Source organism: Heptranchias perlo, chromosome 32 (genome assembly GCF_035084215.1).
Source record: "Heptranchias perlo isolate sHepPer1 chromosome 32, sHepPer1.hap1, whole genome shotgun sequence".
Taxonomy (NCBI): domain Eukaryota; kingdom Metazoa; phylum Chordata; class Chondrichthyes; order Hexanchiformes; family Hexanchidae; genus Heptranchias; species Heptranchias perlo.
The window spans coordinates 30,692,217-30,717,844 of NC_090356.1; the positions used below are offsets into that span (position 1 = coordinate 30,692,217).

Here is a 25,628-nt window from a genome sequence, read left to right on the forward strand (position 1 = left end):
GCCTGGTTTCAGCAATACAATAGATGATGCAGCAATTAACTTCATTACTGAAACTGGCACAACCAGAAAGTGGGCATTTAAAAGAATTTTCACTTCTGTTTCCACTTATGCTGCAGTAAGGCACCGCAGTGAATTCCTTCCTGCTGATCCGATTCCCTTTCCTTCACCTGAAGTGGGTGTTCCCCAATTAGGGACCCCAACAACAGGCGGGTGGAAGTCACACCCTGCTGCTTTTCTGCCTGTAGAGCAGCACCACAGATAATTCACTATATGTGCAAATACCACCTCACATCTGCCTTTTACATAACACCACATTGAAACTTCCCATTAATTAATATTTAATATAAACTAGCAGACCTCACATGGCCTTTCTCATGGTAACTCAGAGGAAATGTTTTTTAATATTGTGTAACATACCATACATCAGGGCCACTGATTTATGGTGATTTAATAATTCAAATACCATTTGTTTTATAGAATATTTTAAGAATGTTAGCGATACTTTTAGATTGTATGTGCGCATTTTCATGGAAGCTATCAATCAGTGGCTTTGGTTCACTTTGTCATTAATTTGATCACATACCCCTTTTGAAAGAGGATACATGGGAGGGTGGGGAGGAAAATGTTCCAGATTTTAGGTAGTGTAGAAGGAATTGAATGTTGCAGTTGTGGGGAATTGGGGAAGGGCTGAGAGGTTTTGCAGGGTTGGGTGGATTCCCTGGGACTTGAGAGCACTTGGGTCTGCACACAAGAATATTGGAGAACTGGGAGGAGAGATGCAGGGTATGCAAGCACTGGGAGGGATGGTTGTGATGGTGTTTGGTAACTCTGGAAAGGGATCAGCAGGGTCTAGTAGGAGAAGGAGAGGGGTGTGGGAGTATAAACACCACCATCGTCAAGGCCACTGATTTATAATTTCCACATGGATATAATCACATAATCTGAAACCGAAAATATGTTACCACTCAATATTTGCAATAAGAATGTAAATTCATTTATTCAATTACTATAAATCAGCAGCTATGACAATATATTGTATGTTATATAGCATCGATCAGGTATCATCCAGGATTGGAATGATAAGTGGCAAGTAATATTCACGCCACACAAGTGTCAGGCAATGGCCTTTCCAACAAGAGAGAGCCTAACCACTTCTCCTTGACATTCAATGGCATTACCATCACCGAATCCCCCACCATCAACATCGTGTCGGGGGGGGTTACCATTGTCCAGAAACTGAACTGGACCAACCACGTAGCCGTGGCTACTAAAGCAGGTCATAAGCTGGGTACCCTGCAGCAAGTGGCTCATCTTCTGACTCCCCAAAGCCTCTCCACCACCTACAAAGCACAAGTCAGGAGTGTGATGGAATACTCTCCACCTGCCTGGATGGGTGCAGCTCCAATAACACTCAAGAAGCTTGTCACCATCCAGGACAAAGCAGCCCGCTTGATCATGTTACTAAAAGATTATGCTTAAACAAACATGTTTAAATTCAGGACTTCTTTTTAGAGCCCACTTTCAAATTTAAATAATGGCAGTCTTTTCACAATTTACCACTATCCTATATTTGGTAACTAAACAGTCCCTTGAAAATAGTAATTTACATCAATTTTCTGTGAAAGTTACCTCAAATAAAATTCCAAAGTTTATGCTTTATGTTGTTTGATGTATACATGCAAAAAAATTCAAATTACCTCAACTGCTTCCTGGGAGTTTTAGTTCTGTCTTTCTCCATTGATGGAGAGCAGGGAAGTGGGGCTTGCAGACATCAAGGCCTAGAAATTCAGGTGCATCCATTTTTGGGCACAGGATACGATCCCTGCATCTGAATGGCGAGGTTTGAGGTGCTCTCGATATTGGACCTCGTTAACATTAAGCAAGTGTGGCAGGAGGAGCCCTCCGGCGAACAATGAACCAAGATCGGGCTGCTTCTAGATTAGGCCTAGGGGAGTGATCAGTAGCCGGGGGGCAGGAAGCGGGTTAACATGGGGTCGGGAGGAGCACTCCTGCTCCTCCTGGCTCCACATTCAACTAAGTATAGGGGCCTTCTTGTTGTTTAGCGCCACATTGTGTTTGGCAAGCTCAGCGAGTGAAAATTGAGAACGAGTCCTGCAAGAAGCAATTAAATTAATTATTCCCCCTTTAAATATTTCCGCGTGCGCTCCTAACATCAGCGCAACCACCTTATCAATTATGGCAGATGGCGCAGTTCCGGCAGGAAATGTGCGCAACTTCCTACCCGCCATATTGGAGGCTTAGGAGGCTGTTTAGCACCCAAAAAACTGACACTGCCAAATTTCTAGGCCCAAGTCTTAGCACATTTCGTGAATGGCTAGTCTTGCTGTCAATTATATATATAAAAATTCTGTAGGCACAGTGCAATACTGGGAACTTTTGGCTGCTTTGCTGGGTAATGTCAGCTGAAATCAATAGCTCTGGGAAGCTCTTGAACTCAAGTCACTAGCTTTTCAGAGAGGTAGAAGCCTCCAAAACAGAAACCACTGTTAAGAGATTTTTGCATTTCGAGCGTGGAACTGGGGGCATGCTCCTCGGAAAAAGTTTGAGTTTACACATTAAAAACCCTAATTAATTGTTAGCACTTGTATAATCTACAATTAATACAGTTTTAATGTAAAAAAAGTAAAAATATTGGAATAAAATAATTTCTAAACATTTTTCTACCCTCTCTCCGCCATTAAATCCAGTACACTATTGCAAAGCTTTTCATTTTACACAAGATTAGGTTCTATTCATTATAAGTAAACCACATCTTTCCAGAGGCAAAAAAACTCAGCTCTAAAACATCTATTGGTTAACAAAAATAAATAGGTAGTAATAAGGGTGCGGTTTGATTTAAAAATCATTTGAATCCTTAAACAAAGGGAGTCAATATTACTTCCTACACCTCTGCCTGATTACTCGTGAAGCATTTGAATGGTGGCAGCACTTTGCTTAGGCAAAAGGTTAATTACAGAACAGTTTCTAAGTATTAACTTATTCCTGAAATTGATAAGGATGGTCGATATGAGTCCCGTAATATTGGATTGGAAAAAAAACCTACAGGTTGATCTCCTATTGCAATGCTCTACATCTGTTGCGGAGACTCTCATCTATGCCTTTGTCACCTCCAGACTCAACTATTCTAATGCTCTCCTGGCCGCTCTGTAAACTTCAGCTCATCCAAAGCTTTGCTGCCCGCATCTTGTCCTGCTCACCCATCATTCTTGTCCTTGCTGACCGATATTGGCTCCCAGTCCAGCGCCTCCAATTTAAAATTACCAGCCTCGTGTTTAAATCCCTTTATGGTCTTACCCCTCCCGATCCTTGAAACCTCCTCAAGCTATAACCCTCCAGAACTTTGACTTTGGCTTCTTGTGCATTCCCCCTCCCTTTGCCCCACCACAGGCACCATGCCTTCTGCCGTCTAGGCCCCATGCTCCGGAATTCCTTCAAGGTACAAAAAAATTAAAAAGGCTAATGGAATATTGGCCTTTAGCTCAAGGGGGCTGGAATACAAAGGGGTGAAAGTTATGTTGTAGTTATATAAAGCTCTGGTTAGATCCCATTTAGAGTACTGTGTTCAGTTCTGGGCACCGCACCTCAGGAAGGATATATTGGCCTTGGAGGGGGTGCAGCACAGCTTCACCAGAATGATACCAGGGCTAAAAGAGTTAAATTATGAGGACAGATTGCATAGACTAGGCTTGTATTCCCTTGAATACAGAAGATTAAGGGGTGATCTTATTGAGGTGTTTAAGATGATTAAAGGATTTGATAGGGTAGATAGGGAGAAATTATTTCCTCTGGTGGGGAAGTCCAGAACAAGGGGGTTAACCTTAAAATTAGAGCTAGGCCGTTCAGCGGTGATGTCAGAAAGCACTTCTTAACACAAAGGGTAGTGGAAATCTGGACTGCTCTCTGCCAAAAAGTTGTTGAGGCTGGGGTCAATTAATAATTTCAAAACTGAGATTGATAGATTTTTGTTAGGCATGGGTATTAAGGGTTATGAAACTAAGGCGGGTAGATGGAGTTAAGATACAGATCACCTATGATCTAACTGAATGGTGGAACTGGCTTGAGGGGCTGCATGGCCTACTTCTATGTCTCCTCCTCCTTTAAGACCCTCCTCAAAACCCACCTCTTTGATCAAGCTTTTTTACAAAGAAACTTTAGTAATATTTTAAAGATTTTTATAATTTTAAGATTCTATTTGATCTGCAGGTTGCAATTGCATAGCACATAAATGAATAAAAATAATCAGATTTGAGAATTGAAAAAAATGGGACGTACCAGCTCGATACTGGTAAAGGACTGTAATTTCTCTGAAGAAATCTGAAGACAGATTTTTTTTTTAAAAAGCAACTAACACAAGTGCAGTACTTACCCACCTGATATTCTAATCCAACTTGGGCAAAGTTGCTTCAAATTAAAATTACCGCAGAGTTCATTGCCTTGAAATGACAGTCTCCGTTTGATTCAAAATGGAAATACCTTCTTCCTCTAATCACACTCACTATGGTTTGGTGTGCCAGCCAATAAATGCACAATTATTTCATACTGCTACCGTAGCTGGGTCTATTCCCTAATCACCTACCCATCAATTAAGATAGAACACAAGTAAGGTTAGCAAACTGCACTATGCTTCAAATATCATAAAGGTTGAACCAAGATACTGATACCTATTCCTACATGTAAAAAAGGCCAGATTAGAATTCCTGGCCTCCAGGAGATTTGAGTAAAGTTTCTATTTGTGGGGAAAGAGAGTTATGGGAAGGATCAATTTGAGCCAATGGATAATCCATTTTAAATTTTAAAATGCAAAACTTGCTAATAGGGCCAACTTGTGTATTTGTGCAGGAAGTCCAATGCATCATGGCTGCAGCAGCTGGCAAGTGATCAATCTTTTGCTGAATCTAAACTGAAACTTTTAATAACCTGACAGTTTGTTCAATGTCAAGCTAACAGTAGATATTTCTGGAACACTAATGCACTGAAAGAAAAGTGTTGCAATCTACATCAGTCATAGGCAGAGATAAAATTAGTTTAATTGCTTCACCTTTTCTGGCAATATGGTCCACCTATTCTAGATAATGCTCTACTACATAAATACATGAATTGCACCTGAGAACTGGATAATAGCAAATGCCATCCCGATATTCGTAACAGTGACATAACTATATTATAAAAAAAGACATCCAAGCATGGAGAGAGTGCAGTAAAGAGCAAATAAATTGATAGGTGGGGTTAGAGTTACGAGAGGCTGCAAAAACTGGGAATGTCTAGCTTGGAAAAAGCTCAGTGGCAAACGTATAGAAGTATTCAAGATCCTAAAGGACACAGTCAACATAAATGCCAATTTGTTTAAGTCACAAATGCTACAAGAGCATATAACCTTAAACTTAGACGAGAGGAGGTGAACCGACAGTTTAGATTTAACTGCACAGAAGGTGGTGAATGTATGGAATGGATTGCCAAGGGAAGCAGTGGGAGCTGAATGTATCACCATATTCAAGAGAGTTGGAAATGTACCTGGAGAAAAATTTGATAGAGGGGTACGAGACATATCTTCTTTCCTAGATCCTGGGACTGGCCAGGTGGACCACAATGGTCTTTTCTCGTCATGCTAATTCCGAAGAATTATAGACCAATTAGACTGACAACCAAGTGGCAAAAATGCTCAATGAAAAATTGTCAGTGTTCATCTAAAGCCAGGGACCTTAAGAAATGGCCAGCAATAGACAGTGCCTCATAAAATGTACTGAAATCCTTTACGCAATAATTAAATTGCTAGACAAAAAGAGCGTACATTTATATAGGGTGTTCCATGACCTCAGGATGACTCAAAGCATTTCACAGACAATGAAGTACTTCTGAAGTGTAGTTACTGTTGTAACGACCAGATAATCTGTTTTAATGATGTTGATTCAGGGAATAAATGTAGGCCAAGACAGTGGGAGAACTCTCCTGCTCTTCTTCAAATAGTGCCATGGGATGTTTTATATCTACCCGAGGGCAGACGGGGCCTTGATTTGACATGTCAGCTGAAAAACAGCACCTCAGACTGTGCAGCACTCCCTCATTAATGCAGGTGTCAGCCTAGATTATGTGCTCAAGTCTCAGGAGTGGGGCTTGACACCACAAACATCTGATTCTGAGCCACGAATGCTACCACTGAGATAAGGCTGACAAGGATAAACCAGTACACTTAAAGGGGCTTTCTCTGTTTTCAGTGAGGAGCCATGCTCTCAGGGAGCGTAGGTCAGAAAATCTGGACTACAATGGTGTCCCTAGCATCAAGTCTGTCGGGGAAGATCGATTACATTTCTAAATCAAGCTAACTAGGAACTGCTCAATTGTAGATTTTTAAAAATTCTGTATGGTGTCCCAGTGAAATCGCTCCCCTGACTTGAGACTGACCCCTAATTGTGCTGAAATTGGAATGAGAACTCAACCACAATGTGAATACCCTTGATCGGGGAGTCAAACATACGGCCTGTGACACAGTATAATCTGGCCCATGGTGTCTCGTGCTTAGTGTTGCCACGTGTCCTGAAATGGGACACCAATAGCTCACTCACTTAAAAGTGACCGGAAGTTGAAGGGAGGAGAGAGAAGTAGCATGGTGAGGTGTGGGGCTGGGGAGACTGATACTGGAACACGGTGGGGACGGGTGGTCGGGAGACTGACATTGGGATTCGGGGGGGGGGTCGTGGAGGATGCCTAAAAGCAGCGAGGACTAATATCCGCCACGGATTAGGTACTGGACCTTGCGCTCAGAAATTAGTATACATTGAACCCAATTTACACCCGAAAAACGGGTAAAATGCATACCAATTTCTACCCCAGTGTGACGAAATAACTTTTGCTGAATGTGGGCCACGCCAAGTACTAGGATGTCGGATCAGGCCCACCATGTAACTGGAGTTTGACATCCCTGCCCTTCACCCTGAAATATGGGACAGGGTCATGGACGCATTCATGGATGATCAGACATTCTTCTCTGCCATAAAAGGCTTTCCTCATAGTTCTGACTGAAGGGGCTCGATTTTACCAGCGGGTTTCGTGTGCGTTTCCAGCGGGGGGGCCCCGAAAATCCCGATATCCAGGCACGTGACCGGATCGCGCCACGATCCCGCCCACTTCCGGGTTCCCCGATAACGTGCGGGGGTGCGTGCATAGCCCCCGCTGGTGGGAATCCCGCAGGCAATTAAAGCCAGCGGGATGCCACTTGAGTGTATTTATTTTGCTTGTTCAGGTCATTAACTGACCTGATTAAGGGACTGTGTGTGATTTTGGAGAAACATGGGACTGTTTCACACACTGGGGGAAACAGTCCTAGTTGAACTGGACGTGTTGCAGCCGTCAGCCTGTGGCAGCTGCAAAGGTCCATTTGACGGGTGGAGGGGGGGGGGGGATGGAGGCCGCTCTGTCACTTGGGACAAAGTGTGGCCTCCATCACCCCCCTCCTGACGGTCAAAGTCACCAACCTGCACACTCACCCCGGGGTCCGGAGACATGTGCCTACCTTGCGGACCCCCTCAGATGTACATATTGCGGATGGGGGCCGTCGTAGCTGCAGTCATGACCCCGTCGGAGGGCGAATAGCATCACCAGCCTCGCCATCCACGCCGTCCACCTCTGACACGTGGAGCTCCACAACAGAGTGCTGTGACATATCCACCTGTACAGCAGGAGGGAGGGCTACCGCAGAGAGAGACGCGTTGCAGAGGGCACTACCCTTGCCACAGGGTCCACAGACCGAGGCACAGCTCCCCGGACCTCTCCAAGCAGCAGTGCACACGGAGGCGCAGATTCACTCGACATGTAGTCGTGGACATCTGCAGCCTCTTTCATGCCGAGCTGCTCCTGGCTGGCCCCAGCACCATCTGCTTACCTGTCGCTGCCAAAGTCACCACTGCCCTCCACAACTTCTCCTCCACAGCCTTCCAGGGTGCAGCCGGGTACACCGCCGATGTCTCTCAGTCATCTGTGTGGAAGAGCCCTGCAAATACACCTGCACCTACTCTGCAGTGACACAATGGGTGGCATCATTGGTGGGTCCTCATAGTGATAACCCAGGAGCGGGTATTATTGCTCAAAACAGACAGGATTCGCGGAGACATGGCAGTGGTGGTGCCAATATAATGTGTGATGTGAGTTGTTCTGAAATTCAATATAGGTAACACCCATGACAAACCCTCAAACACCCTTGTGCATCCCCTTCATGCTCACGACACGTTTGCCTTACGCTGCCCACTGCACATATGTGATGCATGCCCTGTGGCTGCAGCACAGGTGGTGGCAGGTTGAGTGAGGCTGGTTGTGAGGGAGATGCACGAGAGGGTGCGTATGGGATAGAGCCATGAGATTATATGAGGATTGGGTTGCGTGTTAGTGGCGGGGTGAGTACTCGCGAGGTGAGTAGGTCCAGGTAAGATGAGGATGGGGTTTGAGTGGGTATGAGGGGTGATGTGACAGAATGGTGTTGGCGGTGCCGAAGGAGATGTGGGGTGGGGGCAGTGTTGTGGCAGACGGAGTGTAGGGGAAAGACTACGTGTTCTCACTGTGGCTGACCTACTGCGGTCATTGGAGCGCCTCCTGCACTGTATGCAGGTGGGCGATATGTTGGTGGTGCAGGTAACCTCCTCTGCCACCTCGAGCCAGGCCTTCTTGGTGGCAGAGGCAGGCCGCTTCCTCCCACCCGCCGGGTGGAAGAGCTCTGTCCTCCCCCTCCTCCTCACCCCATCTGATGATACCTGGGGTGAGGCATCATTAAACTGGGAGCAGCCTTCCACCTGGGCTGCTCCATGCTGTAATGTGTTCTATTGGTTGCAGCATCTGTCAGTGGAGGACTGCCCCTTTAACTAGAGAGCCTCCAGCTGACAGATTGTACTGCGCATGCGCAGCCCGCCCGACGCGCAGACCAGCAGCGCAGAGCCCGGAGGAGCAGGTAATTGGATCCAATTAGTGGATTGCCTGCTACGATCGCGCGGGCAACCCACTAATTTCACCGAGCGTGTTGACCACGCTCCCGAAACCCAACCCGCCGGAAACCCGCAGGCCTGGTAAAATCGGGCCCAAGATGTTTGTATTTGAATTCAGGGGTATTGCTCCTCCATTGGACATCTACTGGACAACAATCACTAATTTGACAACAACTATCAAAATGAGCCAGAACATTCTTCTATGACTGAAGCTGGGTTTTAACCACTTATGTACAGTGACAAAATTAAAGAAGTTTATAACAACCCTTAAGGGCTGCTTACGCATAATTTCCCACCTCCCACTCTGCCAGACTCAAATGCCAGCCTCAATTAGGGCCAGCTGCTTGCTCATGCTATACAAATGAAGATGACTCTTGGGTAAGGATAAGAAATTGGATGAAGGGTAGAAAACAATGTGTATTTGTTAAAGAATGATACGTTTCGGGATTTCTTGGCTACTTTTCCATAGAATGGATTTGGAAAAAGTGTTACATGAAATGTTGGGTTTTTAAAACATGGTAGTGTCTTCACACAAGTTTAAAAAACAAGCTCAGACAAAAGATGGTTAAAATGCTAATGAACTAGGCATTGAAGTTGTTTCCCCAAAGACCTAAAACAATAAAAAGTTTGTTAGCCAGTTTTGGTAAACAATAATCTCCTCACAACCCTTGTGGTGGGAAGTGCCTGCTCCTGGGCCAATTATTCTAATTTTTCTTCGTTCGCAGTAGCATTACTAACACCAATGGGTTGCCAAATGGGAACCTCCTATATGAGGGATGCTTGGCAGATCATGCTGCATGAGTTGCTCTGTGCCCACTGGCCAGCACCCGTACCCTGCAGGCCGAGATGGCCAGACCTGATTTTGGCAGATTAGTGCATGTGGAGCCTCCTGTTCCTAAATGAATAGGCACAGCAGACACCAAGATATGTGAAGTCTGACTAACCATAATGTTGGATGTTTTCTCATAAGCATAAATCGAAGTATGTTGTGCTTTCACCGGCAATACATGGAACAGCCAGTATACCCAGATTGGCTGCATCCACCAAAATGCCACCATCCATATTTGCAGGCCCTGGCAGACTTGCCTGGCAACAACTGTGGGGAACTATCCTTAGAAGGTCCGAATCAGCAGACAGCTAAATGCAGGTTATGCCATCTGCTGCAAGGGCATTTGCAGCTACCATGCAGCAAAGGGCTGGCACATTCAGTGACAGTAATAGTTATCTGTGGCCTGAAACTTGCTCTACTGCCTTACAGACATGCTGCATTGATCATCCATGTGGACTGTGCCATAGTGCAGCAGAAAGGGTTACCTCCCCCTAATGTAGCACTAGCTCCACTTCAGCAACTATCAAACAAAGTAGTAGGAGAATGGTCGTTTGCCTGCAGACTCATGTCTTCACATTGGATTTATTTCCCTACACTTCTGTCCATCACTTAGGTCGTTAATGTCACATCAACTTCTATAACATACTGTTATTGACTGTTGAAAGCAAACTTACCACCAGATACAGGGGATAAAACAAAATGTCTTTGTTACCGTTTTATTTTTAAAATGTATAATAACGAACAATCAATCTCTAAACATTCTATTGGATGACAGTAGACTCCAGAAGTAGTACTTCAAAGTAAAAATGCTTCTTTGAAAGGGGGCAGAAATTATGATGGTTATAATTCTTGAATGAAATTTACTCCGTTTTTATTGACACTCAGACTAGCAAACTGGCATTACAGCCTTTTACAAAATATCCTGAACAACTTGGATTTTGCACACATTATGAAGCGCTGGATTTTGACAATTGAGATATACAAAAATAGATAACATTCAGAATTCAAAATCTAATTTTTGTGCACTTCTTGGAAATAAGCTGTTGCAAAATCCCTAGCAATATTAACAATTTGAGGCCCCTGCTTCACAGTTTATCAGCTTCTGAATCACATCATCTTTATTAACTTTTCACTTCTGCGAGAGACCTTGGGGAAAAGTATTAGCACAGATCATCAGCCCACCCACATGCCATTAGAAACATGGTTTATTTTATAATTTTCAAAAATGACAACATTTCATATCAAACTGCAAAGTCATTAGGCAAGACTAGGATAACACTACTACAGAGCTTCACCTTGTTGTATTCATTTTATACTAAAAAGGGCTCAAAGTGGGGCAATTTGTGACAGTATACCATGTGTTTTTACAAATGACTATGTTCTATGTTAACATTCATAATGCACAGTCAGCATACACACACATTGGCATCGCTGTCTGTGCACACATTCCACCAAACCCAGGTTTGAAGTATACGCTCTGCTTATTGTCTTAAGCAAAACCAAAACTGAAGCCTTTTTAGAGCAGACATTCCCCACTGTCAGCCATCAATGTAAATCTTCAGGCCTTTCCACTAATACAATACAGTTCATCAAATCCCTATTCAAAAAGCATCAACACTGACCGCCCAAAACCAATGTTGCTGTGCTACTTTAATGTCTCCCTTCCCACTGCAGTTTATACCAGAGAACTCACAAGGCCCATGTTGATAATTCTTTTCCCTCTATGGTGTGTCCAAGCTTCTTCCCATACATGTAGCTCCCAAAGTTGGAGGCTTCTCAGTAGTATTCCATACACTCTGCCTAGCGCCTTCCAAGTTCTCACTCATCAAAAAGCACTCACACTCTTGGCACCAAATGTCATTTTAATTGTAATGGGATTCGTTCTGGGGCTATTGTTATGAAGCAACTAAAATCAAACACTATTTTTACTCAAAAGGAGCATAAACTGAATTGTTAAGGGCAAAAGTTTAATTCTGGCCATGTTTAGTCAAACCAATCATGGCTCGGTTCAGATTTTGAGTTTGGTCCTGTTCTTGCTCCTAATATATGCATACCACCACTTCAAGCCCTTCTGGCAGCCATGTACAAAATGCTCATTATTTAGCTTGTCAGTCAGTAGCAAATGTTTGCTGGTAGTATTGTATTTTATTTCAATCACTGCCTATTCACATCACTTAATTTAATGGATTGTCATTTTTTTTTTGTTCAGTAGCTTCTTCCGTACTCTACCATTGCTTACATACAGCAATTGAGTTTTACAGTATGTTCTAATATCAGAAAATAAGATTTACCATTCAAACCACTGAACAACTTTCTTCAAAAAAAGAACGATTGGGTTGGGGGGGGGGGGGGGAAAGAAGGGAAGAAAAGTATATAGGTTTTAGTTGGTGGGCAAGGGAGGTGGCTAAAATAAAAATAACTGGGGATTGAAGAAAACTTAGAGGCAGAAAAGACAAGTTTATGTGTTACTTATTACAACTGTCAGATTTAAGTGACTGGTAATATGTACTTACTGGAAGGGGGGTTCAGTATAAACATCTTGTCTTAACTTGGGAAATAGGTTAATCTTCTGCTGAAAGACAGAAAAAAAGACAAAAACAAACAGTAACATTAGGAATTAATCCACTAATTGACACACAATTATAGATCTAATACTTCTTTTTCTCAATGGAGTTGAACCATATTAAGTCAGAATGAAATTCAAAAACAAAATCGGATCTGAAAATTAGGCAATATTGATTTATTTATGGTTTAGATTTGAGCATTTATTTTGTCCAACTCATTTAGGTTACTTTCAGGCTTGTAGGTTATAACACTGTTCAGTTACCAATATGCCACTGCATTCAGTACTTCTTAAACTTACCACTGGCATTACGCTATGCAAATATAAAAGCAATTGAAAGTATTGAAATATACTGCTCCAACTGGAAATGAGCCAACAGATCTGCAAGAAGCTATATTCAATTGCATGGAATAGGGTGTTTCAATGGTGTGGCCACAGATGGGGTGGGGGGAAAAAAGGAGATAGTGGGATGAGCTATTCTTGCTGTGCATTCTGATCTTCCCACTCAGGTTAGCCTGTTTCCCTATCTGTAAGGTGTGGTGTTGATTTGGTGGGAGGTCTCGTTTCAAAGGCCTCCAAGAAGAAGATGGACTATTTGGTGGGAAAAAGGAAAGCCGACATGAAAAATGATCCTTTCCCTCTTTCAGTTTTAAGAAAACTAAGAAGTAAGAGACAGAGGGAACAAGTATATGTGCATCTTTTTGAGAAGTGGCTGCAGGTTATATATCACTCATTTCAATTGACACAAGTCCTAATGAAACTTGTTTGTGCCCACAGCAGAGGAGTACACCTTATCACCATTAGCAATGAAAGTTGTACTATTTATGTGTCATCAAGGACCCTTGATCACCTGTGGACAAACCCAGCAGACAAGACAGTAGGTCTGAGGGTAGTACAATGTCAGACATGCGGCCCGATATTAGGAGGTAGGCGGGTTGGCAGTGGGTCGACTGGGCACGTGTGTAACGCGCCCAGTGAAATCAGGGCGCTCCGCACGCGATCGCAGCCTAATTGAAGGCACTTACGCGTGCTTCTGGGTTTCCTGTTCAAGACCTGCGCACTCGCATCACAGTCGAAAGGGTGAGCCCTATTTAAAGGGGCAGTCCTCCAATGCTCCTCCTGCAGCAAACAACCAAATTGGCAGCATGGAGCAGCCCAGAGGCAAGGCTGCTCCAAGGTTCTCAGACTCCTCACTCCAGGTGCTGCTCGATGGGGTCAGGAGGAGGAGGGAAACGTTTTTCCCAGCGGACGGGAGGAAGTGGCCTGCCTCTGCCACCAAGAAGGTCTGGCTCAAGGTGGCAGAGGAGTTCAGCAGCAGCAGTAACATCTCCCGAACCTGGGTCCAGTGCAGGAAGCGCTTTAATGACCTAACCAGGTCAACCAAAATGAGTATACTTTCGCATTCTCCCACACTCCACTACCACACAACTCCTTCTGCACTGCCACCACAACGCTCTCACAGCACTCCTCACGTCCACTCAACCATCATCCTCACCTTGCCTGCACTTACTCACTGCCCCAGTTCCCATTCGAACACTACCACGCAACCCAATCCTCATACAATCTCATGGCTATGTCTCACATGCACTCTCCCATGCATCTCCCTCGTGGTAAACCCCACCCACACCAATGCATGCAGCGGGTCACTATGCAACCATCACTCAATCATGCCTCTCTGTGTTTTGCCTTGATTGGAGAAGAGATGCCAGAAGGCCCAGGAGAGGGATGATGGCGAAAGGGGACACGGAATGGGGACGCCACTCAAAAGCGCTCCCACGTCTCACCCGTTGCCCCCCCCCCTCAACCAGTACCCGCACTGCTGCCTCCCCTCCAGGTGGCAGACTCTGGCCCTGCACAGGTGCAGGTGGAGCAGTCTTTGGAGGCACCGAAACCCTGAGGGCATCCGCGTAAAGCATCTAAATCCGTCAGGGCATGAACAAGAGCAACCTGCCACTACCTCTGCTCCAGCCACAAGGGAAGCACCACGTAGTAGTAGGAAGCGTAAGCCAAAGGTTTTGTGAGCGCAAAGGGGATGCACAAGGATGTTTGACGATTTGTCATGTTTTTTGATTTATATTTGTTTTCTTTCACATTCACAATAAATCTTATAATCACCACTACTGCGATGTCTTGCCCATTCTTGACTGGCTTGTGCAATAAGTCCCTTTCATGAGGTTCATCATGAACACGCACACTTGATGCCACCCATTGGGTCATTCTACAGTGGGTGTAGATGTAGTGGCACCACTGTTTTGTGCAGGGGGCAGAGGAGGGGGCTGGTGTGGCCGCTCCTCTGTTCAGGTGATGAGAACTGGACTCTTCACACTGTCTGATGTTAGGAGAACCGTTCACATATCAGTGACTCCCTGGCCTCAAGAACAGCCAGGTGAGCTGCTGTTCTGCCCATGGGTTGCTCCTCCTCCACAGCCTAAACATGGGCGGCAGATGTGGATAGGGCCTCCTCCAGCGGCATCCCTCTCTGTTGTGCCATGTCGTGCAGGGCACCACAGACGACTATAATGCGTCCCATTCTGTGCGGCGTGTATTGAAGCGCTCCCCCAGAACGATCAAGGCACCTGAAGTGCATCTTGAGCAGCCCTATAGCCTGCTCAAATGTAGACCTGGTAGCGATGTGGCTGTCGTTATATCGACGCTATGGCTCGGTGGTGGGGTTCCTCAGAGGTGTCATAAGCCACGTGTGCAGGAGGTATCCCTTGTCCGAGGAGCCAGTCCTTGCTAGTGTTGGGTGCGTGGAAGAGGGGCGGGACATTGGACTCAGAGGATAAAGGAATCGTGGCAGCTGCCAGGGTATCTGGCGCACACGTGAAGGAATCTCTTGCGGTGGTCACAGATGAGCTGAGTGTTCATGGAGTGATAGCCCTTCCTGTTGATGAACAGTCCTGGCTCATGTGGAGGTGCTCGTATTGCTATATGGGTGCAATCGATTACACCCTGCACCTGTGGGAAGCCAGCCACGGCGTGGAATCCCTCTGCCCTCTCTGTCTGGCTGAGGTCATCCATGGGGAAGTTGATATAGTGCGAGGCGCTGCAGAACAAGCAGTCGGTGACCTGCGTTATGCACTCAAGTGCAGACGACAGAGATCCCGGCGATGTCCCCGGTGGCACCCTGGAAGGATCCGGAGGCAAAGAAGTTGAGGGCAGTGGTGACTTTGACAGCGACAGGTAAGATGCTGCTGCTCGGTCCATCCGGGAGCTGCTCGGCCTGAAGGAGGCTGCAGATGTCTGCGACTACCTGGCGACTGACTCTGAGCCTCCGTATGCACTGCTCCTCGGAGGTCCAGGAAGCTGAGCCTCGGTCTGTAGACCCTGTGGCGAGGGTAGTGCCTTCTGCGATGCATCTCTCTCCACAGTTGCCCGCCCTCCTGCTGTGCAATTGGATGTGTCACAGAACTGTGTTGCGGAGCTCCACGTGTCTGAGGTAGTCGGCGAGGCTGGTGATGCTCTTCGTCCTCCGAGGAGGTCATGACTGCAGCTATGGCGGTCCCCATCCAGAAGATGTACGTTTGAGGGGCTCTGCAAGGTAAGTAAATGTGTCTGCACACCAGGGTTGAGGTTCCAAGTTGGTGAATTTAGCGTTAGGAGGAGGGTGGTGCAGGCCAAACTTTGTCCAAAGTGACAAGAGTGGCCTCCTGCAATGAGTGAGGGTCTCCCCCACCTGTCAAATGGACCTTTGCAGCTCCGACAGGCTGGTGGCTGCAACAAATCTATTGCAACTGGGAGTGTTTCCCCCAGTACGGGAAACACGCTCAGTTTAGATGAAAATCCCACCCCTCCTAAAATATCCTTCCAATCAGGTCTGCGAACAACCTGAACTATCAAATTAATTGCTTTAAGTGGGATCCCGCCGGCTTTAATTGCCGGTGGGAGTCCCGCATGCGGGGGCTGCGCATGCATCTAAGCACGTTATTAAGAAACCCGGAAGTGGGTGGGTTGGAGCCGGGCTCTGGACCCGCCCCGGGAATCCCAAATTTTCGGAGCCCCCGCCGGCCACGAACGCACCGGCTCGGCCATCCTAAAATCGACCCCATGGTCTTTGTGGCATTCCATGCCGCTATCCAGAATGATCAAATTTGAGGGCAGGATGAAAAAGATGTGCAAAAGCATGCCTGTCTGTCATAGCCTCTACACAGCTCAGGCAGGAAGGAATGAAATCTGTGCAACATGTGTGAAGTGCAGTTCATCATTATATGAGTTTTAGTTGACTGATTACAGCACTATCTAAATGCCAGAATAATTATGGTGGCTTCACCAACGTATGAAGTTCAAGTCTAAATGCTGAAATAAGAATAAGTAGCATCTTTAAATGACAAAAGCTGGAAATCACTTGAATCCACAGATTCAAAAAGTTCTGAAATGAACTTACTTATAACCACATTCAAGTCCAATATTGGAACATCCTGAGCAACAAAAGGAAAAGTGGAACCAGATTCCCTTCATAAAGCTTTTTCCAAATATCTTCAATTTGCTCCCTATGCTGGCTCGCCTGAGAACAGGAACTGCAGCCCTTTCTATTGCAGTTATTGAGAAAGCTCAAGAGATCCTGAGCCACATAAAGCAGTAGAAACCATCATAGATCGTTAAGATTATTATCTATCTCAAGCATTCAAAGCGTGCATCTTGCCATTGCTATCTACATTGGATCAAACTGGTTTCCACTCCATCAGCAAGATATGCGACCCGTCACGTCTTAACTAGGTGCACTGCTTGTGGACAAGTTTGATTCAGTGAGCCTGGTAGGCCGTTCCCATCTGGGGCATGCTTTGCATAAAAGGGTTGTCCCATGGGTTTATCAGCTTCAGCTCCTCCTGAGAAGGTATTGGGGTTTCCCCCTGAAGATGGGATTTGCCGTGCCTGGCACCACTGAATGTGCTGGCGAGGGCAAGAAAAAAGGGCCTCATCCGAGGCCTGGTGCAGCAGGTTCTTCCGTGCAACTGTGATTGCCAATCACAGCGGCTTCAGAGCCAGCCAATATCCAGCTGGAGGATAAATACACAAGATGGAATTTCTGCTCAAACACAGGTATGCAGCAAATTTGACCTCCTGGGCTGTGATATAAGGTTTACATTGTGATGAAGTATGCATCAGATTTGCGGTATGTCCCAAGGACCTTCTTTGAAAGCTTTGTTGCCTTTCTTTTCCCAAGAAAACAGAATTCAGAGTCCACTTTGACAGCAGCCACTGTCTCCAGCCTTATAGCCAGTGCACCAATTCCTGGTACCTTGAATAGTATTCCTCTTGTCAGCTGAGATGGATATCACCATCAAGGCTAATGAATACCGGAAGGAGCCTGCTTTGTTCAAGTTGTCTGGACCAGGGCCACGTGCTTTCCTGTTACTAACTCCATGAGGAATAACAGAACTAAAACAAAAATCTAATTAAATCCATTTTGGATGGTTCTTTGGATAATGCCTTAGTCCTAGGTTTGTGGATTCTGAAGCCATGCTGGCTAATGCATGACATTTGAGCAACTGCTACACTGGTCATCCAGCTGGTGTCAAGTCAGATGGTTGCAGTCCAGAAGCCAGCCCTAGAATTTGTGTTGCACCTTGGTGACTAGTGCCAGAGGAGGACAGTGAGCCTCTGATGCCTTTTCTCCAACCATACGATTCCTGCAGAACTGGTATTAACTAATAAAATTCATGGGGAGATGCTTAACCAAACATTCCTGAGTCAAACTAGATTGTTTCTGAGCTAAGCGATCAAGTGTAGACATTCTGAAAGTCAGAATCCTTTTCTAGTGATTTTATGCATGGCCTAGAGATAAGTTTCTAGCAGGCTGACATACACTGAAATTGTAACTAAACGGAAGTTGCACAAACAAAATTTGTAGACATCTCAAGAAATTGTGAACAAATTTTAAAACCAGCAGCCAAAATTGCAGAATAAAATCAAGTCAAGCTCCAAAACTTGACAAGTCTGATAGAATAGGGGATTTTACCTTAGGAGAGTGCTATCAACTGTAGGCGTGCAGTTTTCCCATCATCAACAGCACTCTTGAATGTAAAGGGTATAACCTCCAGAACTTTGACAGCATCAGAGACACACTTTTATTTTTAAAAAAAACTGGCATCAGATTAGCAAACGTCCGTGCTGTTAAATGTGTGAAACCAGTTACAGGTACCTGTATGCTTTGAAAAGGCCGATGAGTTTTCTGCATTGGTCTCCGATCTTCTGCATCTCTCTTTGACCAAGCTTTTGGTCACCTGTCCTAATATTTCCTTATGTGGCTCGGTGTAAAGTTTTGTTTGATAATGGTCCTGTAAAGCGCCTTGGGACGTTTTACTATGTTAAAAGTGCTATATAAATGCAAGTTGCTGTTGTTGGTGCCAGTTAAATATAAATTAGGAGAGGTCATTATGACACTACTCTTCCAAGACCAGGTATAAAAGATAAGAGGAGTAAATATCACTGCTTGAATTTGCAAAACTCAATTTAACAATGCTATGACTGAAATAAATTCCAAGTCTGACAAAACAATTGATCACAAAAACACCAAAAATTATTTTTTGTTTCAAGTATTTGATGAAAAGACAAAAAGTAGATCATAGAATTATACAACACAGAAGGACGACATTTGGCCCATCGTGCCTGTGCTGGCTCTTTGGAAGAACTATCCAATTAGTCCCACTCCCCGGCTCCTTCCTCATAGCCCTGCAAATTTTTAATTTTCAAGTATTTATTTAATTCCCTTTTGAAAGTTATTATTGAATCTACTTCCATCACCCTTTCAGGTAGGGCATTCCAGATCATGATAACTCTCTGCATAAACACTTTTTTCCTTATCTCCCCTCTGGCTTTTTGACAATTACCTTAAATCTGTGTCCTCTGACCCTCCTGTCAGTGGAAACAGTTTCTCCTTATTTACTCTATCAAAACCCCTCATAATTTTGAGCAGTTCTATTAAATCTCCCCATAACCTTCTCTGTTCTAAGGAGAACAATCCCAGCTTCTCTAGTCTCTCCACAGAACTGAAGTCCCTCATCCCTTGTACCATTCTAATAAATCTCCTCTGCACTCTCTCCAAGGCCTTGAAATCCTTCCTAAAGTGTGGTGCCCTGAATTAGACACAATACTCCAACTGAGGCCTAACCAGTGATTTATAAAGGTTTAGCATAACTTCCTTGCTTTTGTTCTCTATGCTTTGATTAATAAAGCCCACGATCCCATATGCTTTTTTAACAGCCTTCTGAACTTGGCCTGTCACCTTCAAAGATTTGTGTACATACACCCCCAAGTCTTTCTGTTCCTGCACTCCCTTTAGAATTGTACCATTTAATTTATATTGCCTCTCCTCATTCTTCCTATCAAAATGTATCTCTTCACATTTCTCTGCTTTAAATTTCATCTGCCATTTTTCTGCCCATTTCACCAGTCTGTCTATGTCCTCCTGAAGTCTGTTGCTATTCTCCACATTGTTTACTACATTTCCGAGTTTCGTATCATCTGCAAACTTTGAAATTATACCCTCTACACTCAAGTCCAATTCATTAATATATAACAAAAAGCCAGTGTCCTAATACTGACCCCTGGAGAACACCACTGTATACTTCCCTCCAGTCTGAAAACAACCAGTCACCACTAGTCTCTGCTTTCTGTCCCTTAGCCAATTTTGTATCCACGCTGCCACTGTCCCTTTAATTCCATGGGCTTTAATTTTGCTAACAAGTCTATTATGAGGTACTTTATCAAATGCCTTTTGAAAGTCCATATACACATCAACCGCACTACACTCATCAACCCTCTCCACCGTGTGCAAGGAAGATGGAATATTTGCACATCTCTATTTCTTACACCCACACCTGAAAGGATCAATAGAAAGTAACGTACAAAAACTCTAATTAAAAGGATGCAGTTACTTTCTGCTTTGAAGTGATAGGTACTGAATATCAATGTGAAAAAACGTCATCCCAGCATTAAGAACTTCATTCCGATGAGGTACATTCCAGAGGCCTGTCATTCTGACCAACGTCCACCATGCTGCAGCCACAAGAGTGCATTCCAGGCTGGGTCTGGCAGAATTGTTTTTTAATAAAAATTTACGAGGGGTTGGCCAGAAGTATCAGGATGTCATTTCAAAAAAATACAACTGGGTACCGATGGACAGCTGAAGAAAGACGGCCGACTTATGATGCCAAGAGTGGGAGGAAGTGTGTCCCAAAGAGCAGAAGTGGGGCCGGTTATGCGCGAGTGCGCAGAGAGCTGAAGAGAAGTGGGCACCGGTGCATTTAAAAAAAAAACAGGTAGGAAGATGGAAGAAGCATTTTTTAAAAAAATAGCTACAACAGAGGAGATGGAGCCAGATACAACATGATCACTGGTGGTGGAGTAGGTAATCCTATATGGCAGCTACAGTGCCACCATTGATGGGAGGCCTGCAAATACATGCTGAAGGCTGAGCATTTTCAATAATTTTTGTTACAGTTCAGAGATCAGGGCCCCGATATTAGAGTGGAGGCAGGATGGCAGTGGGGGGGGGGATTGTGCGCGTGGGTAACCAGCCCAATAAAAACTGTCCGTTTTCCACACGATTGCGATTCAATTGGTGCCACTTAACGTGGCTTCCAGGTTTGCCGTCCAAAAGCTGCGCAGTGGGCGGACTGCGCACCCGCATCACAGGCTGTCAAGCTGGAGGAGCTCTATTTAAAGGGGCATTCCTCCAATGGCTTTTACTGGAGCAAACATCCACACACCACAATGGAGCAGCACAGAGGCAAGGTTGCTCCAAGATTCAACAATGCCTCACTCCAGGTGCTACTGGATGGGGGGAGCGGGAGGGATCTATTTTACTTGGCGGACGGGAGACGTGGCCTGCCTCTGCTACTATGGCGGTCTGGCTCAAGGTGGCAGAGGTCACCAGCAGCAGCAACATCTCTCACATCTGGAGCCAACGCAGGAAGCACTTCAATGACCTAACTAGGTCAGCCAAAGTAAGTACACTTACTGATTCTCCTACATTCCGTCATCCATATCACCGCCCCCATCCCCCAACTCATTCTGCACTGCCAACACTACTCTATCTTAAGGATCATCCTCACCTCCCCATTAGTCACCCCACCACTACCACTCAACCCAATCCTCATACAATGTCATGGCTCTGTCTCATACTCTCTGATGCATCTCTTTCACGGTCCGCCTCACCCAAACCAATGCATTCATTGGTTGGCCCTTCACCATCACTCACCCACAAGGCTGTACTTTGTCCCCTTATAGGAGAAGAGAGTTCAGAATGCATGGGAGATGGCGAAGACCGGAGGTGGGCCGCAACAAATAGTCGTCCTCACAGAGGCGGAGCAGGAGGCGCTGGAGCTCAGCCGAACCCTTGAGTGCCTGTCTGTCGGGGACACCGAGACTGATACCCAACAAATATCTGGTGACACAACTTTCACATTCATCTCACATAATATGAATTGATGTTAACATGTCTTGCCATCTTCAGCACTCAGTATGCTCATCGCAACATGAAACATTATGTGATGATGCTTAATATTGCCTTCTGTTCTCTTACAGGGCCTTCAGCGATCGCTGTGACGGCAGAGGGCGATTCATCAGGAGGACCTGCTGGCCTCTGAGGGTGCACTGTCACATCTTAGTGAGCCATCCACCAGCGCAGATACTCACACCTCGGTGGGTCCTAGTCCTCAGTTAGTTGGGTTGGCACCTGGTGAGTTAACACACATGTGAGCATAAGCAGACACTGGTGGCAGGGGCAGCTGTGGAGAGTCCGCATCAATGGGAGCACTCCTTTCCAGGCTCTGCTCAGCTGGATGCAAATGCTGAACCCCGGGGGCCATCCTTTAAAACGAGAATGATCGAGGGACAGCAGCACATTTGCGAGGTGCTAGAACAGGTGCCATGCGCACTCTCCACAATAGTGCAGAGGATGGAGGAGTCCAACTCCTGCATGAGTGGAATGGTGACAAAGGGAATCTCAGATAATGTCACAGCTAAGTGCGGGAATGTCTGCGAAGGAGAGAAGGCTAGCCTCCATTGAGCTTCAAGCACGGCTCACAAATGAGTCCATACAGGCCCTGACAACGGCCGTTCAGACTCAAAGTGAACAACATTCTGCCGCCTTAAAACAGGCAGACTAGATACACTAGCACTGGCCTTACAAGGCATCACACGTCCTCCAAACTATTGTCCAGCAGAGTGGTAGGAGTGATGTGGGCCTGGTCCAGGGGAGGGATGATGGCGAAAGGGGACATGGAAGTGGGGACGCCACTCAAAGCACTCCCATGTCTCACCCGTTGCCCCCCTCTCAACTAGTACCCGCAATGCTGCCTCCTCTCCAGGTGGCCGAGTCTGACCCTGCACAAGTGCAGGCGGAGCTGTCTTTTGAGGGGCCCTCATGGGCTCCAAAACCCAGAGGGCGTAGGCCCAAAGCAGTTAGGGCATGACCAAGAGCAACCTGCCACTACCTCTGCTGCAGCCACAGGGGATGCACCACGTAGAAATAGTCGGAAGAGAAAGGCAAAGGTTTTCCAAGTACGAAGGGTATGCACAAGGTGTTTGACGGTTGGTCATGTTTTTCATTTATATTTGCTTTTTGTTAAATTCATTAAATATTATGATTGTCAACACTACTGCCATGTCTTGGCCATTCTTGACTGGCTTTTGTGATTGTGAACCTCACGAAAAGGCCCTATGAACGGCGACACTTGATGCCACCCACTAGGTCACTTTACAGTAGGTGTATGTGTAGTTGCAGGACTGTTTTGTGCAGGAAGGGGTGGCAGGGGACTGATTTGGGCACTGCTCTTTCCAGGTGGTCTAAGGACTGGACTCTTCATACTTTCTGATGTTAAGAGAACCATTCACATATCAGTGACTCTTTGGCCTCACGAGCAGCCAGGTGAGCCACTGCTTTGCCCATGGCTTCCTCCTGCTCCTCTGCCTCCTCCTCCTCAATGTGGATGGGGCCTCCTCAAGCAGCATCCCTCTCTGTTGTGCCATGTTGTGCAGGGCACAACACACTACTATAATGTGAAACACTCTGCCTGGTGCGTATTGAAGCGCTCCCCCAGAACGATCAAGGCATCTAAATCGCATCTTGAGCAGCCCTATAGCATGCTCAATTGTAGACCCAGGTCTACGTTGCTCTCTCTGTTGTTGCCCTCTGTGCTCTTGTGCAGGTGCCTGTGACGCAGCACTGTGTTGTGGAGCTCCAAGTAGCGGAGGTGGACGCCGTGCCTGGACACTTTACAGTAGGTGCATGTGTAGTTGCAGGACTGTTTTGTGCAGGAAGGGGTGGCGGGGGACTGGTGTGGGCACTGCTCTTTCCAGGTGGTCTGAGGACTGGACTCTTCATACTTTCTGATGGTAAGAGAACCATTCACATATCAGTGACTCCTTGGCCTCACGAGCTCGTCCTCGGATGTAGTGGTGAATGCAGCCATGGCGCCCCCCGCCCCCCCATTTTAACGGTGAGAGTTTGCAGGGGACCACGAAGTAGTTAAATATGTTTGAACAGAATTTTGAGCGGAAAGTAAGAACTTTGTGTGAAAACACAAACATCTCACAGCCAAAACTTTGTCTGAAAGAACTAAGTGCCCTGCTGCAATAAGTGACTTTTCTTCCCCATAGGTTAAATAAGTATTTGAATGTGCAACTGGCTGCTGGCTGCAACACATCTTTTGCAACATGGAATGTTTCCCACAGCACGGGAAACATGCTGAGGATCCTTTAAAATCGCATTCCGCCTCAGCGTGGAGAAAGTTAAGTAGTTCAACTACTTAAACTATCTCAACAACTTTGTCAAGTATCATTCCGCCGGTTTTAATTGCCGGTGGGACTTCCGCATTCGGGAGGTGCACACGCACCCAGACGCATCGGTGGGGAACCCGGAAGTCTGCGGATTGGAGTTGGGTTCCGAGCCCGATCGGGATTTCCCTGATTTTCGGACCCCCCGCCCCCAACATACCCGCAATTTCCCAGGAAAATTGAGCCCCAGGTTAACATGAGAAATTCTATTAGATTGCCATCTACTGGCAAAAGGGGCAAGTGTCACTACTATTGTTGTCAGTTTAACTTAGCATCATCCATAGGAACGTACACATATGATTTTTCAATGGAATGTGTGACTGACACACCGGTTTTAATATTTAACATTAGTGGCTCTTCCACATCCTCCTTGGGTGCTCCACTTTCATCTTCCTCTGTAAAAAAACAAAAGCAAACTACTTACCAAGCATCTCCATCATTCCCTCAATTTTGGATTCAAGCTGGCTCCTTTGTTTCTAAGTAGACCCCATCCTGTTTTCTAACCACCCTTTTTACTCATGTGCTTATAAAAGCCTTTGCTGCTTCACTTGATGTCGACCGCCACTGTTCTTTCCTACTCCTCCTAACTTTCTGCTTCCTTTTTCTACATTTATATTTGTCAGGTTTTTTTCCTGTATCATTACCCCTATATTTATCATATGCCTCTTTCTGAACCTAATTTTTACTCTAAACGATCTGTGGAACTCCAGCTTTTAATGTCGTCCTTTACACCTAGTCAGAATGTATTTAACTATTTCATCAAACTCATATTTAACTCACTGTTGGTCTGCCATTTCTTCGAACAAAAAAAGAGTTAAATTCTCTTTCATTCCAATGAAATTAGCTAATATTCAGTCCAATGCCTTTACCGTGGACTCCCCTTTTTATTTATCTCTTTTCAATGTGAACCTAGTTAGGTTGCGATTACTATTTCCCCAAGTGTTCTCCTAACTTCAGGTCACTTACTTGTCCTCCATTAGAGCAGTTATGATCAGAATGCCTGGAAAGACTAAGTAAGATGCCCTAGGGCTCGCTAACTGTTTAAAATTTACATAAATGACTTTCATTTCTGGTCAATAAGACATGAGGGAGACACTCAAGCGCTAGAAGCAGTTCACAGAATAGCCACGAGGATCATCCCTAGTGTCAAAGGTCTGAGTAATTAGGAAAGACTAAAGAAACTTGGGCTTCTCCGCATTAAAAAGTACATGTCCAAGAGGTGATTTTATAGTGGTATACAAGATAGTTAAGCGAATGGAGAGAGGATAGATCTGGAAAAATACACTTGCAGTTTAATTTAAACTAAGACAAGGGGAACACAGGTTCAAAGTAATAAAAGGCAAATTTAGGACTGATGTTAGGAAATTCTTCTTCATATGAAGAGTGATCAGACTTCTAGGAAGATTAGTGGAGGCAAAAACCTTGGAATCTTTTAAGATGCAACTGGATTCAGAAATGGCAGGAATTT

General features: G+C 45.4%; 1 protein-coding gene across 2 annotated transcripts in view; it reads right to left on the bottom strand.

Annotated features, from left to right (window-relative positions):
- Positions 1 to 25,628, bottom strand: part of tmem269 (transmembrane protein 269) — a 142,914-nt gene that overhangs the window by 109,775 nt on the left and 7,511 nt on the right. Inside the window, exon 2 of one of the 2 annotated variants that reach the window (XM_067970124.1) lies at positions 12,330 to 12,385. In XM_067970124.1, the coding sequence (XP_067826225.1) occupies positions 12,330 to 12,354 (25 nt within the window). In that variant the 5' untranslated portion in view covers positions 12,355 to 12,385. Of the gene's footprint in view, positions 1 to 12,329; positions 12,389 to 25,628 lie in introns of both variants that reach the window. The other variant, XM_067970125.1, reaches the window with a different exon arrangement.